General features: G+C 56.7%; 1 protein-coding gene across 7 annotated transcripts in view; it reads left to right on the top strand.

Moving 5' to 3' along the window:
* The window catches only part of OSBP2 (oxysterol binding protein 2), a 97,235-nt gene that overhangs the window by 53,554 nt on the left and 23,692 nt on the right, over positions 1 to 19,989 (top strand). For all 7 annotated transcript variants that reach the window (XM_039560923.1, XM_039560922.1, XM_039560921.1 and 4 more), the window contains one exon: positions 14,072 to 14,322. In XM_039560923.1, coding sequence (XP_039416857.1) covers positions 14,072 to 14,322 — 251 coding nt within the window. The remainder of the gene's footprint in view (positions 1 to 14,071; positions 14,323 to 19,989) is intronic.

Below are 19,989 nucleotides of genomic sequence, written 5' to 3'. Positions count from 1 at the left end.
GCGCTAAGTCATTGACAGGACCAGCTGTGCAGGGAGCAGAGCCTCAGCCTGCCCTGCTCTGTGTCCTGCTGCTGAAGCAGCTGTCCCTGCAGCCAGTGCTGCTGTGCTGGTGCTTCCTGCAGGGATCAAACCTGGATTTACGTGTACTCCCACAGCAGGAACTCAGCCGGCCCCAGGAGGGGGCTTGGGGCTGTCCTGGCTGTAAAGGAGGTGGGTGCCAGGCATGGGGCCCGTGGGGGATGGTCCATGGCTCAGCACAGGCAGCAGAACAGTGACTGCGTGCTCTGACTTGGGACATGTGACAGTGCCTGGGCCGTGGGGACAGCTCTGTCCCCGAGTGGCACCCGTGAAATCACCTGTCCTTGCAGGGGAGGTGACCTGGGGGCGCCGGGGCTGGGAAGCTGCTGGTGGGAAAAGCCCTGATGGCAGGGCTGGACAGAGCCCAGGTGGGCAAGAGGCCGAGGGCACCTGTGGCACCCCTTGGGTGGCAGCAGGAGCAGGGCAGGGCCCGTCCCCTGTGCTGGCACTGCTGGGGCACCTCCAGTGCTGGGGCAGCTCTGGGACCCTCCTGACAAGAGAGACCTGGAGGGGCTGGAGCGTGTCCAGGGAAGGGAACGGAGCTGGGAAGGGGCTGGAGCCCCAGGAGCGGCTGAGGGAGCTGGAAAGGGGCTCAGCCTGGAGCAAAGGAGGCTCAGGGGGGACCTTGTGGCTCTGCACAAGTCCCTGACAGGAGGGGGCAGCCGGGGGGGTCGGGCTCTGCTGGCAGGGAACAGGGACAGGAGGAGAGGGAACGGCCTCAGGCTGGGCTGGGGAGGGGCAGGGTGGATATTGGGAACATTCCTTCATGGAAAGGGTGAGCAGGCATTGGAAGGGGCTGCCCAGGGCAGTGCTGGAGTCACATCCCAGGAATGACAGGACATGGCACTCAGTGCTCTGGGCTGGTGACAAGATGGGGATCGGGCACTGGTTGGACTTGCTGGGCTTGGAGGCTTTTGCTGCCTGTGGGTACCGAGGGAGCAGGATTTCAATGCAGAGGGAAAGCAGGTGTAAGCTGGATGCCTTTTTTGGGGCTGCTGCTGCCCTGCTGCTGTCCTCCCTGAGCGTGGGGGGCTGGGAGACTCCAAGGTCCTGCACGTCTCTCTGGTGCCTTTGGCACATCCTGACCTTGGGGAATCAGAGGATGGTGGATAACCGACACCCCGGGTCCTCTTACCCTGGGTAAGCTGAGCCCTGGCAGCTCAGAATGGTTTCAGTGCCCATCAGGACGTGTCTCCATCTCCGTGTCCGCACTGTGGCTCAGCCTGGATGCTTCTCCAAAGCCTGGGATGAGCTGAGCTTGGGGCCTGGAGGGATGTGCTGAGCCCTGATCCCGAGGCAAGGGACACGTTAGCTGCTGGATTTGAGAGAAGAGGGGCTCAGGTGCCCTCTCTGAGCTGCTCTGGGTGGCACAGCAGCGGTTTGGGATGGGCTGCCGATCCCAGCACACCATCACTGCTCTTGTCCTGGTGCTGCTGGGTTTTGCTGTTCCCGTGTGATCCTGCACAGCCGTGGGTGTGACAGGGCCAGGGCAGTCACAGCCCTGTCCCTTCCCTGCCTCCCTCTGCCTCTGCTCCCCTTCCCTGGAATGAGGGCCCTTGTCATCTCCTTCTTTTTAACGGGGTTAGTGAGCAGGGAGAGCTGACAGCAATGGAGGAGTGTCCTTTGCACATCTCCCACTGCTTTCGTGGGCGTGAGGAAGCCTGGGGCAGGATGTGTGTTCCCTGCTGATGGGAGACTTCCAGAAAAAGAAGAAGCTCTTGGTAAAAACCATAAAATAAAACAATCCTGGGCCACATTCAGTGTGGTGAACCCCTGGGAGTGGTCCTGGATACACCAAGGATGACATTCTCCTCAGGGATGGCAGCTCCTGGGAGCTCTCCAAGGCCATCCGCTTCCCAAGTCTCCTTTCCTGAGGGATGTCAGGAGGAGAGGCCAGCCCATCTGTGAGCTCCCCTCCTCGCCCTGGTGACATTGGAGATGGACCTGAGGCTGGAAAATGTTTAAGCACCATAAAAAATGGATGTTCAGTGATGCAGGAGGAGACATCCAAGACCTGCGATGGTTTCGGTAGCAGCGTGCCAGGGTTTGCTGTTGTCTGTGGAAGAGCAGGGTGTCACCCCCCAGCTGTGACAGCGCTCCCTTCTGGGAGTTTCTGCTCTGAAAAAAACTCATTTGCTGCAAAATATTTGAATTTTAGTTGTTTCTGCCCTTTCCTGGGGTTGTTCCTGGCTAAGGAAGCTGCTTGTGCCTGGCCCAGTGTCCTGCTCCTGCCTGTCATCCCTTCCGGGACGCAGGGACTTCTTGTCCCCAAGCTCGTGGTGCCTTCAGACTGTGGCAGCTGCTCCATTGCAGCGTGGGGGAGTGATGCAAATCTGTAGGAATCAGTGGATACTGAAGGGTTCAGTGACTAAACCAACAGAAACCGTGAATTAACAAGTTTTGTACAGTTCCTCACGTGCTTTGGACAGGAGCGAGTGACTGAATCATTTATGATGCCACTTGTGTCCATGGGCTAAATGCTCACTTGGAGATACTCCTGGAGCTGCAGGTGGGGCAAGGGCTCCTTGCTGGGATGTCTTGGATCAGGTGTGGGCTGTGAATTCGGAGGGTACAGAGAAATAAGAGCAGGGCTGGTTTGGTCAAGGGCAAATGGGAGATGTTCAGCTGGGTGTGGATCTTTCAGAGGCTCAGAAAGGGACAGGAGGTCTGTGCCTCTGTCCTGCTGATATGGATCTATGCAGGGATGAGAAATGCTTTGGGAGGGGCTGCTGGAGAGAGTAACTGGATATCCAGGCTGACTGTGCAGGATTTCGGTGTGATGGGGCCTTCTTCAAGGTCACCAGCGCTCCCAGAGTCATGGAATGGCCTGGGTGGGAAGAGACCTTAAAGCCCATCCAGTGCCACCCCTGCCATGGGCAGGGACACCTTCCACTGTCCCAGGCTGCTCCAAGCCCCAATGTCCAGCCTGGCCTTGGACACTGCCAGGGATCCAGGGGCAGCCACAGCTGCTCTGGGCACCCTGTGCCAGGGCCTGCCCACCCTCCCAGGGAACAATTCCTTCCCAATATCCCATCCAGCCCTGCCCTCTGGCAGAGGGAAGCCATTCCCTGTGTCCTGTCCCTCCATGCCTTGTCCCCAGTCCCTCTCCAGCTCTGCTGGATCCCCTTTGGGCACTGGCAGGAGCCACTGGGATCCCTGGTCACTTCTGGGCTTGCAGAGGAAATGAGGAGCTGAAGGTGATGCTGCAGGCTCTGAGGCTGAGTGCTTGCCTCCTGCCAGTGGGGCCAGTCCCGGCTTTTCCCACAGGCATTCCTGGCCGGGAAGCATTTTCCAGGTGTGACAAGAGGCAGTCACTGTCCCTGGCCCCAGCTCTGCACCCGAGCTGCTCCAGGAGTTCAGCACTTTGTGTGTCGTTGCTGTTCCGAGCTGGTGAATGAAGAAGTTACTATTTTTATCAAGCCGTTATTTTAAATTTTTTTTTCTAATTTTCTTTCCTGGCAATGAGCTGTGCTGCTGAGCCTCCAGTTATCTGCTAATGAGCCGTTATTTCCCTGTAATCACACCTTCCCCTCCGTGATTTTGCTCATTGCCATTCACAAGGGGACAGGAGGGACATTTGGCCGTGTCCAGCAGAACTAACTGTGACTCTCCAGTGCTCCCACAAAAGCATCAGCTGGGTTTGTTTCATCTCCTCCTGCGTTCCCTGCCAGCTCTGTGCCTCAGTCTCTGAGATTCCTGTTCAGGAGGTTTCAGCGCTGGATCCATACTTCTCCATAGGGCTTCCCAACTTCTTATCCTGTTGGAAATAGGGATCAGAGTATTGTAGTCAAAAGGCAGAGCAAAAAAACAATCACCAAGCCTGCACCTCCTCCAAAAGCCAGCAAAGTGGCATCTTGCAAAGCTCTCTTGGCTCCTCCTGAGAAGAGCTTTGGAAAGACTGGGAAGAAATCCACTGGAAAGACTTGTGGAAGCAGTGCTGATGCCTGCCTGTGTTACAGCCCACATACATATATATATATATAAATATATATATAGGTATTTGTAGAATCACAGAATGGTTTTTAGGTTGGAAAAGCCCCCTGAGATCCTCAAGTCCAGCTGTTCCCCCAGTGCTGCCAAGGCCACCACTGACCCCTGTCCCCAAGTGCCACATCCACGTGGCTGTTAAATCCCTCTGGGGATGGGGATCCACCACCTCCCTGGGCAGCTGTGCCAGGGCTGGACAGCCCTGCCCATGAAGAAATGTTCCCAACATCCGACCTGCCCCTCCCCAGCCCAGCCTGAGGCCGTTCCCTCTCCTCCTGTCCCTGTTCCCTGCGAGCAGAGCCCGACCCCCCCGGCTGCCCCCTCCTGTCAGGGACTTGTGCAGAGCCACAAGGTCCCCCCTGAGCCTCCTTTGCTCCAGGCTGAGCCCCTTTCCCAGCTCCCTCAGCCGCTCCTGGGGCTCCAGCCCCTTCCCAGCTCCGTTCCCTTCCCTGGACATGCTCCAGCCCCTCCAGGTCTGTCCTGCACTGAGGGACACAGGGACACTGCTCTCCACCCCGTAGGGCTCCGTGTGCCGCAGCTGCCCCTCCGTGGCTGCTCCATTTTCCAGCTTTGTTTCCCGAGTATCTCGAGTTGTTCCTTGGGGACTGTCAGAATGTCTCCAGTTGACTTCCTCCCACTTCAGCCCAACCCTGTCCTTCCAGTCATTCTGTCCCTTTGGGATGTGTTTCCCAGCCCCGGTGCCATCAGGGGTGTCCTTTCCTGGTGCACATCCTGGAAGTGCAGGATCCCAAACCAGGGATTTACTGGAAGTTACCTCCTGTCTCAAATTTGCCTTCTCTGTTCCTATAACCCTGAATTCATCTGCTCTTTTAGCTCACTTTTAAAAGTTCCTTTGGAATTTGCATGGATTTAGAAGCAGCCATGACCAGTGGCTCCCAGGGCTGCCTGTTGGGTTGGGTCTCTCCACTGATGCCGTGAGGAATCTTGGATTGATCACATTCTGCATTTCATCTCCGTTTCTCCAGTGCGTCCATCCTATTTGGAGTTTAAACCCTGTCTTTTGGTGTGTTTTAAACTCGGTCTGTGACTCTGTAGCCTGAATTTCAGCTTTTTGAGATTGTTCAGGTGTTTGGGTGTTGGGAACATCCCGTTTGTGCCAGGAAGTGCCTGAGTGCAGTCCAGAGCGAGTGCAGCCTTTGCTGCTCAGGATTATTGACCAGGAGCAGCATCATTCTGTAATCTCAGCAATAAAACCTTCAATAGCCGGGCTGGGAATGCTGCAGTGATGGGAATGGAGATGCTTTGGGCTTTCCCACTGCCCAGTTTTGTATCCTGCTTATTTTCATAGAATCATGGAATGGTTTGGGTGGGAAGGGACCTTAAAGCTCATCCCATCCCACCCCTGCCATGGGCAGGGACACCTCCCACTGTCCCAGGCTGCTCCAAGCCCCAATGTCCAGCCTGGCCTTGGACACTGCCAGGGATCCAGGGGCAGCCACAGCTGCTCTGGGCCTCCCCACCCTCACAGTATCTTCCCAATATCCCATCCAGCCCTGCCCTCTGGCACTGGGAAGCCATTCCCTGTGTCCTGTCCGTCCATGCCTTGTCCCAAGTCCCTCTCCAGCTCTCCTGGAACCCCTCTGGGCACTGGAAGGGGCTCTGAGGTCTCCCTGGAGCCTTCTCCTCTCCAGGTAAACCCCCCTAGGAGCGGTGGCCTTTGAGCTCTGGGTTTGCTCTGTGGAGCCCCATCACCAGGTGGGCCCCCCCCACCTGCTCCCACTGAATGTGACTTCAGGAAATGTCCCAGCTTGTCACGAGCAGCCAATTTTCCCTATTTTTAGGCTTCCATTTGCCTGAGCAGCTTTCCCTTTACATTAGCAGGGAGAGGCAACAGCCCTGCCAGGTCGGTGGTAATTGCTGAGCGATCACCCGGATTTGGAATGATTTATGAATGATTATTTTCCCTACTATTTCGATGATTAATTCTCAGTGTAATTCTTTCTAACCACCAAAATTCCGCCTGTTCCTGCATCTGCAGCTGCTATAAACCTCATCCATCTCCCTGGCAGCCGGGCCAGGCTATTAAATATAGATCCCTGCTCCATTTAATATTCATAGCGATTAAAAGTGATGAAAGCAGTTGTGTCTGCCAGAGCCAGGGTGGAAATTACTCTGCTTCAGGAATGATGGGTGAGCTCTGTATCCCAGAGATCCGGATAATTCCTCACAGGAAGGGCTGGGGATTCTGAATCATACCCTTGCTTGGTGTTGGGATAAATAGGGAATCTGGAAAGGAGGTGGGATTGATTTCTGTGCATTTACTGTGAGGAGAAAGAGCTTGGAGTTTGGGCTGGGATGGCTGCAGGATTTGCTGCTGGCTGATCCTCATGGACATCCTCCACTCTGTCTGTGGGAGGAAAAAAGGCTTGTCCCCAATCTGTGGGATGTTTTTCATACTTTTAAATCCAAAAACTCCCAGACAAGTGTGGGAAAAGGCAGGAGAAAGTGTACGAGCGGTGGAACTGGGAATGGAGGCTCAATCCATTCTGTGCTGGTGGTTGGACCACCCGGGCACCTGAAGGCAGCTTGTTCCATGGATTGGGAACACCCAGCTGGGGACTTGGATGCTTCCAAGCTCAGCTCCCCCTGGCAGATGTGCAGGTCCTGCTGCCAGTAGGGAAATCAGCTGCTGAGAGACCCATTGTCACTGCTGCAATCTCTGGTGGCTTTGGGGGACCCCAGGAATGCTGCTTGAATGAAAGTCATCCACATTCCTTCTATCCCGTCAGAGCTTTCCCTGTGGACAGCACTCAGGGATCTCTGCTCTGGCTCGACTTCACTCCTGCAGTATTGATCTGCAATTCCAACCCCCCATGAGCTCATTCCAGCTGCCTCCAGCAGAAAGCTGGGTTTAATTTCCAGCACAGGACCTGCCCTGCCTTTGGGAGGCTCCAGAGGCTCCGATGGACTGGTAGGAAAGCAGCTCAGGCTTGCAGGAGGACTGGGGAGAGATTCAAGGTGATGTAGGAAGGATGAGGACTTGCTGAAAATGAGGATACTTGGGAAGGGAAAGTTTTCCACTCACAGGGAGGAGGAGGAAGGTGAGGGATGGAGGATGAGGAGAGCTGTGCTGGACTTGGAGAGGAAGATAATTTGGGATGAACTGCCTGCCCCAGCCATGGTGTGGGGCTGGGGAGCTGTGGTGCTTTGGGCCGGAGACCCTGCATGCAGTTTGGGAATTTTGGAATAAAAGGTCTAATGCTGAACCCTTCAATCCCTTTGCCTCCTCCTGGTTTGTCCCTGAAAAGGCCCTTCCCAGCTCTGCTCACCCAGAGGCAGCACTGAAACAGCCCAGCCATGAGCAGCAGCTCCCTGGGATTGCTCCCTGATGGTTTTGGGGTGGGAGCTCAGCGTGGCAGCGCCTCCCGTGGGATCCAGGTCCCTGGGATCCCCATGGACTGCAGTGCAAAGCCTGGGCATGTCCCCAATGTGGGGACGCTCCTCTGTTGTGCCTCTAGCCAGCAGCTTTCCCACCAGCTCCGGGGAAATTGCAGGCAATGGGAAACATTTCTCTGAGGGAGGATTTCAGGACGGAAAAAGGGGGTGGAAAGGGAGCTGTGCCTGCGTGGCTGCAGCGGGACGCTGCTCCAGGCACTGAGGTTTGTGTTCTCTGCGGCTGAGGAACAAGTCTGAGGAGGCTTATGGCTGATGGCTGCCGATCCATTTTCCATAGATTAAATTGCATCACAGCTCCAAAAATAATCTGCCCAGCTTACGGTGAGGCTGCCTGTTCCTATAGCAACACTGCGTGCCCCTGCCCTACGAACCAAACCCAGCCTGGATCCCGGAGCCGGTCCCGAGCCCAAACAGAGCACGAGGGGCTTGGCTTGGGGAGCGCTTGGGGAGCACTTGGGTTTGGGATCAGAGGTGTAAAATACGAGCCTGGAATGTTCCTGGAGAGGGCATTTATGAGAAGCTGCTGTGGTTTGTGTCTCTGGGATTTGAGCCCGTGCTTGCAGATGTTCCCCGAGTGCATCGTGAGGAGAGCGGGAAGCAGCAGCTGCATTTGTGGAGCCTTCCCGGAGCGAGGGGGGAAGGAGGAGGGAAAGGAGGAGGAGGAGGGTGTTATGTGGGTTACTGCAGTGCCTGGGGCCGGCCCTGCTCTGCCACTCTTGTGTCGTGGCACAGGGAAGAGGGATGGGTTTGGAGTTGGGTGGCAATGGCCGCTCATGCTCTGCTTAGCCCAAATCCACCCAGGGTCCCAGAGATGTTGGCACCAAGCCCTGCACAGGGCCGGGGCAAAGCTTGGTTGCAGGACGGAGAGGGGGATGAATTCAAATCATGGATAGTCCCTCTGTGCCACTGGTGAGCACAGGGAAATCTCCAGAGCACCCTGGGAATGCAGGAAGCCTTATGAGGATGCTGTGGAGGCTGGGCTGCCTCATCCATGGCACAGGAGCTGGAGGAACCTGGCAATTTGTTGTCAAATTTTTCCTGCCAGCCTTTCATGTTTGTTTTCTTGAGGAGCTTTTGTTCCCTGGGGACGAGTGACAGGAATTCCTGCTGAATGTCTGTCTTTCATTCCGAGCAGGGCTTGTGCCGAGGAGGAGCAGGGTGAGCTGGGGTGAAGCCCCTGAGCCAGGGATGTGCTGCTTCCGGAGGGCATCCAGGGCCACCTGCATCCCAGCACGGGACTGGGAGCCCCCCTGCCACCCCCTGAGGGTTTGCTGCTTTAGGATCTTAATTCCCTGGGAGCAGATGGCAGAGCTGGAGCACCAGGAGGGATGAGGGTTGGGTGGGAGCCGCTGTTGTCCTGCATGGAAAGAGGGGATCTATCACTGAGCCCTTCCCTCTGCAGGGACAGGGTGTGCTGGGGGCTGGAAACCATGGATTAAAGCACTCTTCGTGTCCTTGGAGGATGTTCCCTGTGTGGAGGAGCAGGGAGGCCAGGCCTTCCTGGCTCCTGCAGGGCCTCCAGGCTATTTGCTGGTCCCAGACATGGTCCCGATCCACTTTGGGCCTGCCCAGCTGGGGGATGTTGGTTTGAGCTTTAATGGGATTTAGGAGCTGCTGGGAGCTGAGGGTCCAAAAGGGGACCAGACTGGGGGAAAGGAGCGAGGGCAGCATCCGGAGACAGGGAGCACAGAGCGTTGGAATAGAATCCCAGAATCATTAAGGTTGGAAAAGTTCTCTGAGGTCATCGAGTCCAACCATTCCCCAGCACTGCCAGGGCCACCACTGACCCCTGTCCCCCAGTGCCACATCCACGGGGCTGTTAAATCCCTCCAGGGATGGGGATCCACCACCTCCCTGGGCAGCTGTGCCAGGGCTGGAAAGTCCTTTCCATGAAGAAATGTTCCCAATGTCCAACCAGACCCTCCCCAGCCCAGCCTGAGGCCGTTCCCTCTCCTCCTGTCCCTGTTCCCTGCGAGCAGAGCCCGACCCCCCCGGCTGCCCCCTCCTGTCAGGGACTTGTGCAGAGCCACAAGGTCCCCCCTGAGCCTCCTTTGCTCCAGGCTGAGCCCCTTTCCCAGCTCCCTCAGCCGCTCCTCAGGCTCCAGCCCCTTCCCAGCTCCGTTCCCTTCCCTGGACACGCTCCAGTCCCTGAGCATCCTCCCCCTCAGCCAGTCCTCACTTCCCTTGTTCTGGTTCCTTCTCATTCCCTGCATGTTTGGAACCCCCTTCAGAGCCATCACTAAAACTCCTTCTGGGCTGTGCTGGAAAATGTTTCAATTGGATTCCGCTGGGTGTCCCTCACCATCCCCCTGTCTGAGTTGTGTTTCCCCTCTCCCCCTCTTCCCTCTCCTAAATCCTGCCAAGCATTTACGAATCTGTGTTTTTGCAGCTTCCAAGACGTTCTGTGACCCGGAGTGAGTGCAATTAGGAACCTCCATTCAGTTCCTAACCCAGTGCTGTGACCTTGACGGTCCCATTGCACTTTGGCTTCTGCAAATCCCCCGTGGTCCATCCTCAAATGAGGAGCCCTGGATAGACTCTCTCTGTGGGTATTTCCTGACCTTCAGGGTGTTTTCCCAGCCTCAGCAAAGCCAAATCATTTTTCTCCCTGTCTGAGCTGATCCAAAAGCTGGAATAAGGGCAGGATCCCCAGTGCTGTGGTGTTTGGGTGGGCTCCAAGCAAAGACCTCCAGGCAGAGGCTTGCTGCTCTTCCACCTTTCTGGATGAGTGAATCCTTCATCCTCAGCAATAGGAGAAATATTTCTGCTGCTCTCTGCTGCAGCGCTTGATGATAATCTTCAGCTGTACCTGCAGGAATTGGTGTGTCATGTGCAAAGGTCAGTCAGGGGTTGGACTCGATGGCCTTGGAGGTCTTTTCCAGCCTAAATGATCCTGTGATTCAAAGCAGCTTCCCTGAGACCAGCCCTGATGGGGGAACGAGGGGATGCCAGACCCCAGACCCCCTGTCCTGTGCTGTGTCACAGCATTCCCGTGGCAGTTTGTCCTGGTGGCACCAAAAGCATCTGCAGGAGCTGGTGGGGATGGCCTGGTGGGACCAGGGCTCCTCTGCTCGGATCTGGGGCTGCTGCTCCAAAGCTGGTGCAGATCTGAGTGGCTGCTGCTTGCTGGAGGAAACAGAAGGATTCCTGTTTCTGTGGGTTTGGGATTTGGTCAGCTTTCCCTGGAGCTCCCAGGAGAAAGATGGAAGCACCTTCAGAGCTGGTGTCAGTGCTCCACCTTGGGGGATGGATGGCAGTGAGGAGGTTTGGGTGCTCTGCGTGATCACTTCTGCTTTAACCAACTCTGATTTATTTGACTGTAGCTGTGACATTGGATTTCCTTCTTCCCAGGCTTTGATTTGAGGCAATTGCAGCAAGTTACGTTGCTTGAGATATTTTTATATAGATCTAGTATTATATAATTATTTATATATATATAAAATATATTATTAATTGGTTCCTGCTCTAGTGGAAGGTGTCCCTGCCCATGGCAAGAGGATGGATTGAGGTGAGCTTTAATGCCTCTTCCAACCCAAACCATTCCATGATTCTATGATTCCAGTTGCCCAGGCAGGAGGAGGAAGGTGGGATCCTGCTGCCCACCCCACCAGCATTCCAACATCCCACAGCAGCAGCTTTGGGACAGCAGGAGCTGCTGAGGGATGCTCAGCTCCGCCAACTCAGCTGGAATGAGCAGCATCCCTGGGCTGACCCAGGTTCCTTCCCCCTTTTCCTGGGCTTTGAGGAGTTTATATAATTCTGCACAGCGATAAAAAATTGGGCCACGCTGTGTTCCTGCCTCAAGCTGAGCACTCGGGCAGGGATTGTTCCCACAGCCTCAATCAATGGGCAGGAAATAATGTCCTGGCAAAGTGCAGAGCCCGTCCCTCTCCGTGCTCTGCCATCCCTGTGTTGGCACTGCCCAGGCTCCCCAGGGAATGGGCACGGCCCCGAGGCTGCCAGAGCTCCAGGAGCATTTGGACAGCGCTGCCAGGGATGGGGTGGGAATGTTGGGGTGTCTGGGTGATCTTTGTGGGTCCCTCCCAGCTCAGGACATTCTGTGATTGTGTGAAAAATCCCCAGGCCGTGATCCAGGATTGCACCTGGGCAAGGTGATCCAGGCTTTGCTCTGGAAATCCCAGAGCACTGAAAGCCCATGGGAACCAGGACTTTGGGGCAGGATTTTGTGTAAGGCAGGAGGGGGGAAAAATGAGAGAGAGGGGTTTGGGGGTTAAATGCTGCCTGGGGATGGGCAGAGGGAGGCTTCCTCTTGCTTGGCACAATTTTTGCACCACTTGTAAGCTGATTAAATTGTCTTCGTGAATTATTTTTGATGTCTGCAAACAGAAAATTGGGAAATTTGGATTGTCCTGTGGATTTTGCCATGTTCAGGCTCCTGTTGGCAATGACAGCGGGGTTGGCTTCTGCTCCTGGGAGCTTTATAAAACATGGGACTTTATTATAAATTGGCTATTAAAGTCCTCGTTAGTGATCAGATCCCAGAGCTGCGGAGAAGGCACTCCTGCCTTCTGGAGTGCAGGCAGCTGGCACAGCCTGGAGAGGCTGCTGGAATGCTGGTGGGAGGAGCACAGATTCTCACCTGGAGAGAGAGATGGTGAAGGAAGCCAGAGACTGCCCTGGAAAGAGCAGCCTGGTGTCCCTCTCCCAGCGAGTGTCCGGGGCGTGGAATGCTCTGTCCTTGGAAGCACCGCCTCAGGACAATATCCAAAGCCCAGGGAACGTGCCCACACTGCTGGAGACCCTTTGTGTGCCCAGCATGGAAGGCACTGTGGGAACACTTGAAACTTTTGTATCACAAAGTGGACTTTGAGGAGGTTTTGGTCATTTTCTGTACTGGTAGAAAAGTGGCTTTGATTTTCTTGCCAGGTCTTCTGGAGTTGGGCTGTGATGTGAGCCCGTGCCATCGCTGTGGTGCCTCTGTGCACCCTCCTGGGATGGAGCCCTTGGAATCCTGCCTGTTCCCAGTCTGCTTTCCCTACCAGCTGCTCTGGACACTCCCCTGGTGCTGTCCCCTGTCCAGGCTCAGCAGCTCCCCAGCCTGTCCGTGGGAGCTGCCCTGCTCCCAACACCTCAGCTGCCAGCTCACCTTCCTTGGGGAGCTCTCAGCTGGCTCCCCCGGCTGCTCTGACTGTCCTTTGTCCTTGGTGGCCGCTTCTTCTCCTGGCTCCAACAGCTGCTCCTCGTGTTTGTCAGAACTCTGAGCTGTGCATGCTCCAGGCTGGGTTGCAGAGGGACCAAATGGTGATGCTGGGAGATGCTGCTCTGGTGCTTCACGAGCCTCTTTGGGGTTTGCTCCGTGCCGCATTTCCCTCGGATTTTGTCCCGTTGTCCCTGGGCAGTGAGGTTGGTGCTGCTGTGGAGGATCAGCCCTGTCCCTGAGCTGTGCCCCCTGTCCCATCACATCCGTTCTGGGTAGGTTCACCACGAGTCCTGGTGTGACACCGAGCTGTGCTCTGCTCCTGCTCCCACTCCGGGTTGATGATCCTGTCACATTTATCCAGATCCTTGCCGTTGGATCCTGGTAATGGAAGGGTTGCTCTTCCTCTGGTTTCCTTACTGTGGATTCAATCTGAGCAGTGCCTGAACACCTCTCTCAGTACCCACAGCATTTCCAGAGCTCCTATCAATGAGCCAGGAATAGCAGCCAAACACCCACCTGCCAGGGAATCACGGGTTTCCTTCTTTCCTCGCAGCCCTGAGAGGGAATGTGCTGCTCCCCCGTTACACCAGAGCCATCCCTGAGCTCCGTGCCTGGATTGTGTGGAGAATGTTCTCACTCCCCCGACTCCCCCAGACCTGGCAGAGAAGCTGCAGGCAGGTTTTGCTGGTGCCCATCTCTCTGAAATCCAGAAATAGGTGATTGATGGAGGGGAGATAAAGGAGCAGCTCCCTGCTCCGCTGCCTCAGAGGGTTTTGGGAGCACCTGCAAAACCCTTGGCTGAACTTTTGAGCCCCTGCCCAGGACCTGCTTCTCTCTCTTTGTATTTGCTTTGGGTGCTGCCATCTCTTGGGACCAATCATCTCCTTCCTGGGGGAGCAGTGGGGTGATCAGAAATACTGTGTTACCCTCGCTGCGTGGATTTGGGTTCATTTCCTGGTTTTAAGTGTTCTGGAGTTGCAGCAATTTTTGCTGTAGCTGATTGTGGAGTTTTCTGCCCTCTGAAGACATGGTGCTGGTTTTGGGTAGCAGTGTTACTTTCCTCTGTGTCTCTGTGACCTCTCCCTCGGGTGACACAGTTTACCCTGTCCTGAGCAGAGCTGGCAGAACCCCCAGTGCAGAGGGGATCGATCCCGGTGAGCCTGGGAAGGGCAGGTTTGGTGTGTGGCACCCCCTGTGCCACCCCTCCACCCAGCCCTGAACCAGATCTCAGTCACAGCCACCGGAGCAGCCACTCAGGGCTCTGGGTGCCGCCCCCACCACGCTGTGCTCGGAGAGGGGGGGCGGGTGGGTGGCCGCGACCCCAGCCCGGCGCTGGGAGGAGGCGGGAGGTCCCTGGTCCCTGCCCGTGGCGCTGCTGGGCCAGGGGTAACCATGGAAACGCTCTTCTCTCCATCCCTCCCTTCGCAGATGACTCAGGTGACGAGGAGCCCGCCTCGCAGTCAGACAAGAGTGAGCTGCACGGCCCCCTGAAGACCCTGTCGAGTAAGCTGGAGGACCTGAGCACCTGCAATGAGCTGATCGCCAAGCACGGCGCGGCCCTGCAGCGCTCGCTCAGCGAGCTGGAGAACCTGCGCCTGCCGGCCGACAGCGGAGAGAAGATCAAGGCGGTGAACGAGCGCGCCACGCTCTTCCGCATCACCTCCAATGCTATGATCAACGTGAGTGCTGCTTCTCCTCCCCCTCCTCCTCCTCCTCCTCTTCCTCCTCCATCCTCCTGCCCTCCCTGTTCGCTCCCCGTTCCTTGGCGGGTGCCACGGCGAGGGGATGGGAAGTTGGGAAGATGCAGCTGGGAAGAGGGCATGGATATGGACCTCATCAGGACACAGGTCTGCTGCATCCTTCCAGCCTGCTCCATGTAATGGGTCGTTTCTGGAAAGCTGGGAAATGTGGATGTTGGGAATGCTGAGGGGCTTTCTGCTGCTCCATGGGGGGAATTCTGACTGGCACAGCACTTTAGAGCCCGCTGCCCGCTGCAGGTTGAGACCCACATTCCACATCCCTCACATCCTCACTGCTTCCATGAAGCTGCTCGTGTTCCACACGGCTGTGGGATTTAACCCCCTCAGGGTCTTGTGCTTGCTCTGCTCTCCCAGCCGGGTTGTTGGAGGTCGGGAAGTGGTGCCGGCACCGCCGCTGCTCCTGCCTTGTGCAGTCTCATGCTGCTTTCTGGTTGTTTTTTGGAGACAGCTCGTGTTTGGAGTGTGGCTCTGCCTCTTTCACAGCGAGGCAGCTCTTCCTGGGGAGCCTGCTTTACCCCAGGGAGCTCTGAGAGAGAGCAAAACTGTGTAAAATATTTAAATGAAATTAAAAAAAAACCAATCCCAAAGCTTTCACGGGGCTGGAATAATGTATGAAGGCAGAGCTCAGGGAATTGTGAATGGAGCAGTGCTGTCCCAGCCCTGAGCAGAAGGAGGTTGGGTGGTGTTTGATGTGGGCTTTAAAAAATAACAATAATTCCCAGCAGGAGCCGGAGGGCACTCTGAGCCCCACGGTCGCAGCATCCTCCCCATTCCCACTCCTTGGATTCTGTAGGGGGGAAAGGGCTTTCTGAGTCTCTCTTTTGTGTTTCAGAGCAATTTGGGGATGCTTGTGCAGTGTTCTCCCCATGGAGAGTTTGTCCCAAGTTTTGAGAATGGGGTTGGCAGCGTGGTGGGAGGTGCCAGCTGACCCTTGATGCTGCCCAGGTTTGCTGTCAGGAGGCAGAACGGCAGTGGGATGTGGGCAGGGAATTGCTGGGGAGAGGATTCTCCAGCAGCCTTTGGGAAGGGATGAGCAGAGCACTATTTGCTGTGTCCAGCCCAGACAGGAGGAGGAGGAGGAAGAGGAGGACGAGGTTGTGGTTGTTGGACGTGATAAAAGCTTGAGCAAGGCTGTCTGGAGGGTGGGGAAATTCCACAAAAACTGTTGTGCCGGGATAAAACAGCAGGAACATGGCTTGTCCAAAATTCCAAGCAGGTAAGAAGGGCCAGGGGGGTGGCAGGGCAGGTTCTCATGTGGGTGCTGTGGATCTGTTTCTAACAGCAGCCTTTGGTACTTCGGCTCTGGATGGGCATCCTGAGGAGATGCCCGAGGGAAAGGCTGTGCCCTGGAAGGAGCAGGATGGGAGATGCCCAGGGGAAAAGCTGTGCCCTGGAAGGAGCAGGACTGGAAGGGGCAGGATGGGAGATGCCCAGGGGAAAAGCTGTGCCCTGGAAGGAGCAGGACTGGAAGGGGCAGGATGGCAGCAGTGTGGCATCTCCCGGGAGAAGGTTGTGGCTCTCCCAGCTCACTGCTGAGCCCGTTGTTTCGGGAGGAGGTGACAGAGCTGTGGGCAGGGGGACACTTTGAGGGGCTGGGTTAGAAAGGCAGGAGAAGGACAAGCAGTGTCACCTTTTCCAGCATGGATCCCTTTCTGTGTCTTGATTTCTCCTTTTAGATGGGGTGATGCCTTCTGGAGCTGCCAGCAGCCTCTCGTGGGGGGTGGGGGGAGCTCTGTGCAGTGCAAAGATCCCAAAATCTTGTGTTGAACAGTAAACATCACTCCAGGGAAGCACGTGGAGCTTCCTGGTGAAAATAAACCTTGCTCGTGCCCACCTCCATCCCTGAGCACATCTCCTGTGGGAGCACAAGCTGCTTTTGCCAGGCCAGTTTCCTTGCAGGAGAAATTCAACTCTCCTTGCTGGCCAGACTTTTCCCGGACAGATCCCAGCTGGCAGCGCTGGGCTGGTGCTGGCACGTGGTTGCTCCGTGTCCAGGCTCTGCCCTGGCTGCAGCACCAAACCTCACAGACCCACTCCATGGAAGTGGATATGGATCCGTGAGGTTTGGTACTGTGGCTGTGAGCAGAGGGGGTTGGGTGCTCCAGGGAAGGAATGGGTGCTCCTGGAAAGAAGGGCTGGGAGCTCTGAGGAAGGGATGGATGCTCCAGTGAAGGAGTGGGTGCTCCAGGGAAGGGAAGGGTGCTCCAGGGAAGGGAAGGGTGCTCCTGGGAAGGAATGGGTTCTCCTGGGAAGAAGAGAAGGGTGCTGCAGGGAAGGGAAGGGTGCTCCTGGGAAGGAACAGGTGCTCCAGGGAAGAAGGGCTGGGACCTCTGGGGAAGGGATGGATGCTCCAGTGAAGGAGTGGGTGCTCCAGGGAAGGGAAGGGTGCTCCTGGGAAGGGAAAGGTGCTCCTGGGAAGAAGGGCTGGGAGCTGTGGGGAAGGGATGGATGCTCCAGTGAAGGAGTGGGTGCTCCAGGGAAGGGAAGGGTGCTCCTGGGAAGAAGGGCTGGGAGCTGTGGGGCTGGTACGTGCAGTGGCCTCTGATCCGATTATGTAAATGGCCCCGGAGCCGCGGGGAGCGCAGCAAGCACAGGAAATAAATAAATAGAGATGGAAATGCAAGAGCTTTGCTGCGAAGGTGACCTTCCCTCTGTGCTCTGGGTGCTGCCACGGCCAGAACAGGGTGCTTCCCTCCAGAGGCTGGGAGCATCACCTGGGCAGATGGTGCTGGGAGTGATGGGGAAAGGCGTGGGCAGAGGCAGAGCGGGACGTGCTGGGCTGTTGTGCTCCAGGTGAGGATTTCAGACGTGCAGGGACTGGCTGGTGCAGGGCTTAAATTGAAGCCCAGAGCTCTGTGAGCTTCCTGTTGGCTCTGCTCCCTGTTGGAATGTCACCAGACAGAGTCCAGGCTCGCCGGGATGGAGGAGCCCCGTGTCAGCAGGGCTGGGCAGCAGACACACAAAGCCAATCTGCCACGGGGGAGGAGTGGGAGGTGTGTAAAAATAAGAAGCAACAAATCACCGGGATAATGAGAGGCCCAGAGGATCCGGAGCAGTGGCTGAGTTGTGTAGACTCATCCAAGGAGTGGGGAAAGCTCCGTCTCATCGTTCAGCAGGAGACAGCAGGCAGGAGGGATGTGTGGATGCGCTGAGGAAGCCGGTTTGGGCGTCGGGAAGAACTCACAGGGCTGTGGGTGGTGATGGAAATAGGTTTTTAATGGGAATGGGGATGCTACGGTGGAGCTTTGTGCTTCCTCGAGGAACGGGAGCGTGGGGAGCAGCAGGGCTTGGGCTTGCCTGTGTCATTCCTGGGTTAGTTTGTGTTTTTCCTTGAGGTTTTGGAGGAGCAGGGGTGCAGGAAGGCTCTGCCAGGCCAGGGCAGCCCAGACAAGGAAGGGTGAGAGGAGCAGGGGTGCAGTGCTGGGTGGGAGATGCTGCTCCATCAGGATTTGGTGAGAAGGGACCACCTGGAGCAGGTGGTCCCAGAAACAAAGGACTCAGCTGCCCCTGAGAGGCACTGGTGGCCACCCCAGCCTGTCCTGCAGATGCCAGCACTTGATTTGAGGCAGGCTGATTTCCCACACAGCTTTTCCTTTCCCATGGGAATGAACCCTCCTGGAGCAGCAGCACCTGAGACATCAGCACAGAGCACCCTCCATCCTTCAGATCTTCCAAGGGTGTGAAACACAGAGCTGGAGCCAGAGTGAGGTGGACAACAGCATGTGCTGCCTCTCCTCCAGGAAAGGGCCCACGGGCTGTCGGTTTAAGCCTCTCCAGGACACCCAGCAGCATCCCAGAGGCTGCATCCCCCAGTCCCAGCAGGATTTCTCCCTGTGGATCCCTCCAGGGCTGTGCTCCGGCTCAGCAGCAGTTTTGGGGTGGCCCTGTGCTACGTGCCAGTGGCTCAAGGAACCACTGGCCTCTCCCTGCAGCCGCACTGGGCTCCTGGTGACTCTGAGTGGCATCTGCCTGGTGGAGTAGGTTTAAGTGGAGCCTCTGGGTGCCTGTGCTGGAATGAGCTGTCTGGGCACAAGATGTGCTTCCCCGGGGCTGCTCCTCTGCCTCCAGCTTCCCCCTGGAGCCCTGAGCCTCCTTCTGCTCCCTGGGAATGCTGCTGTGGTTGATCCATAGTCCCAAAACTGTTTCCATATTAACTCAGATGATGCTGAGCAGCCTCAGGTTGCCCAGCGCAGTGTCCAGCCTGGTGTGTGAGTTCTGGGTTTATCTAGTGGTGGATGATGGATACACCCCATGTGTGTGTGTCTGCTTGGAACACTGCTTAAAGCTGGGAGGCAACAGAGCCCCTGCCATCACCTCCCTGGGGTGACCGTGGGGCCGGGGTGATGCTGTTGGTCCATACCTTGGGCACGTCCCTGCGCTGAACTGGTTCCCAGTATAGACAGACATACGGTCTGTCCCTCAGGGTCCCGAAACCCATCATGGCACAGGCAGGATGAGGGACCTGGCATCCTCCATCTGGGCAGCAGGGAGGGACCAGCAGCCTGCTGGGCTACTCCCAGTTCACCCCAGTACAGCCAGTGGGCTGGAGGAGCTCTCCCTGTGCATCCGGGGGTTAATTCCAGCACTGCAACGAGGAAACTCCGTCTTTAACTCCCGGATTTGCTTCCTTAGGGCAGGGATTCCCTCCGTGACCCCAGGCAGCTGCTCTGCTGCCCAAAACCCCAGCCAAACCCCACAGGGGGCCAGGGCTTGCCCCCGTGCCCGTGGGAGGGTGATGGCGCAGGAGCTCTCGCTGGCATGTGGCACAGGCTGTGTTAATTATCCGTGCTGCACTAACGATGCGCACTAATCAGCGCCTTGCAAACCATGTCACCGACCCAGAAAAGCCCCGGCAGTGGGATTAAATCCCTAGCCCAGCCCTAATCCCCCTCGGATGAGAGGGCTGCAACGAGGGCTCCGGGTGCCCTGCGTGTTCCTGCTGTGGATGCGCCGCGCTGACGAGGAAATAACTGGTGGGTGCTTTGCTCTTACTGGGGGAAGGGTGGGAGGCTGACAGTGGCACCCTGGGGTCTGTCCCTGCCTGAGTGGGGCCGGGGGAACGGAAATGGGGAGATGTGGAAGTGATGTAAAGATGAGATGAGGAGCCCGGGCCCTGCTCTCGGAGCTGCTGTGCCTTTCTCGGAGCATCCTGTGATGTTTTTAAAACATAGAGGTGTGAGGGTATCTCTGATCAGATCTGTTCAGACAGGCAGTGCCTTCCTCCCACTCCATCCTCATCATCATTCCCTGAGTGCTTCCAACTGGGTTTTATCAGGTGTGTGGGGGTGCTCATCCCTCGTGTGTGGCCGTGGGGCCTCCATGCTGGCCAGGGCTTTCAGTGGGTGCTCCTGCTCACCCTGCCTTGGGGGTCTTCACCTTTCCTTCTCCTCTTCTGTCTCCTCCTCCTCCTCCTCGTGTCCACCCTCCACCAGGAAGCTTCAGGCTGTCCCCGGGCTCCCCTCAGAACCTCGTGCGAGAAGAGGGAGGATGAATCTGTCCCCAGCACCCGAGGGCGCTTCTTGCAGCTCTTCCCTCCTGGATTTTTTTGGCTGAGAGGGATGATTACTTCTCTGCTGGGGAGAGTTG

The sequence above is a fragment of the Corvus cornix genome, chromosome 15 (genome assembly GCF_000738735.6).
Source record: "Corvus cornix cornix isolate S_Up_H32 chromosome 15, ASM73873v5, whole genome shotgun sequence".
In the NCBI taxonomy this organism is placed as follows: Eukaryota; Metazoa; Chordata; class Aves; order Passeriformes; family Corvidae; genus Corvus; species Corvus cornix.
The sequence above is the reverse complement of the archived record's forward strand: the minus strand, read 5'-3'. Positions and strand labels throughout refer to the sequence as shown.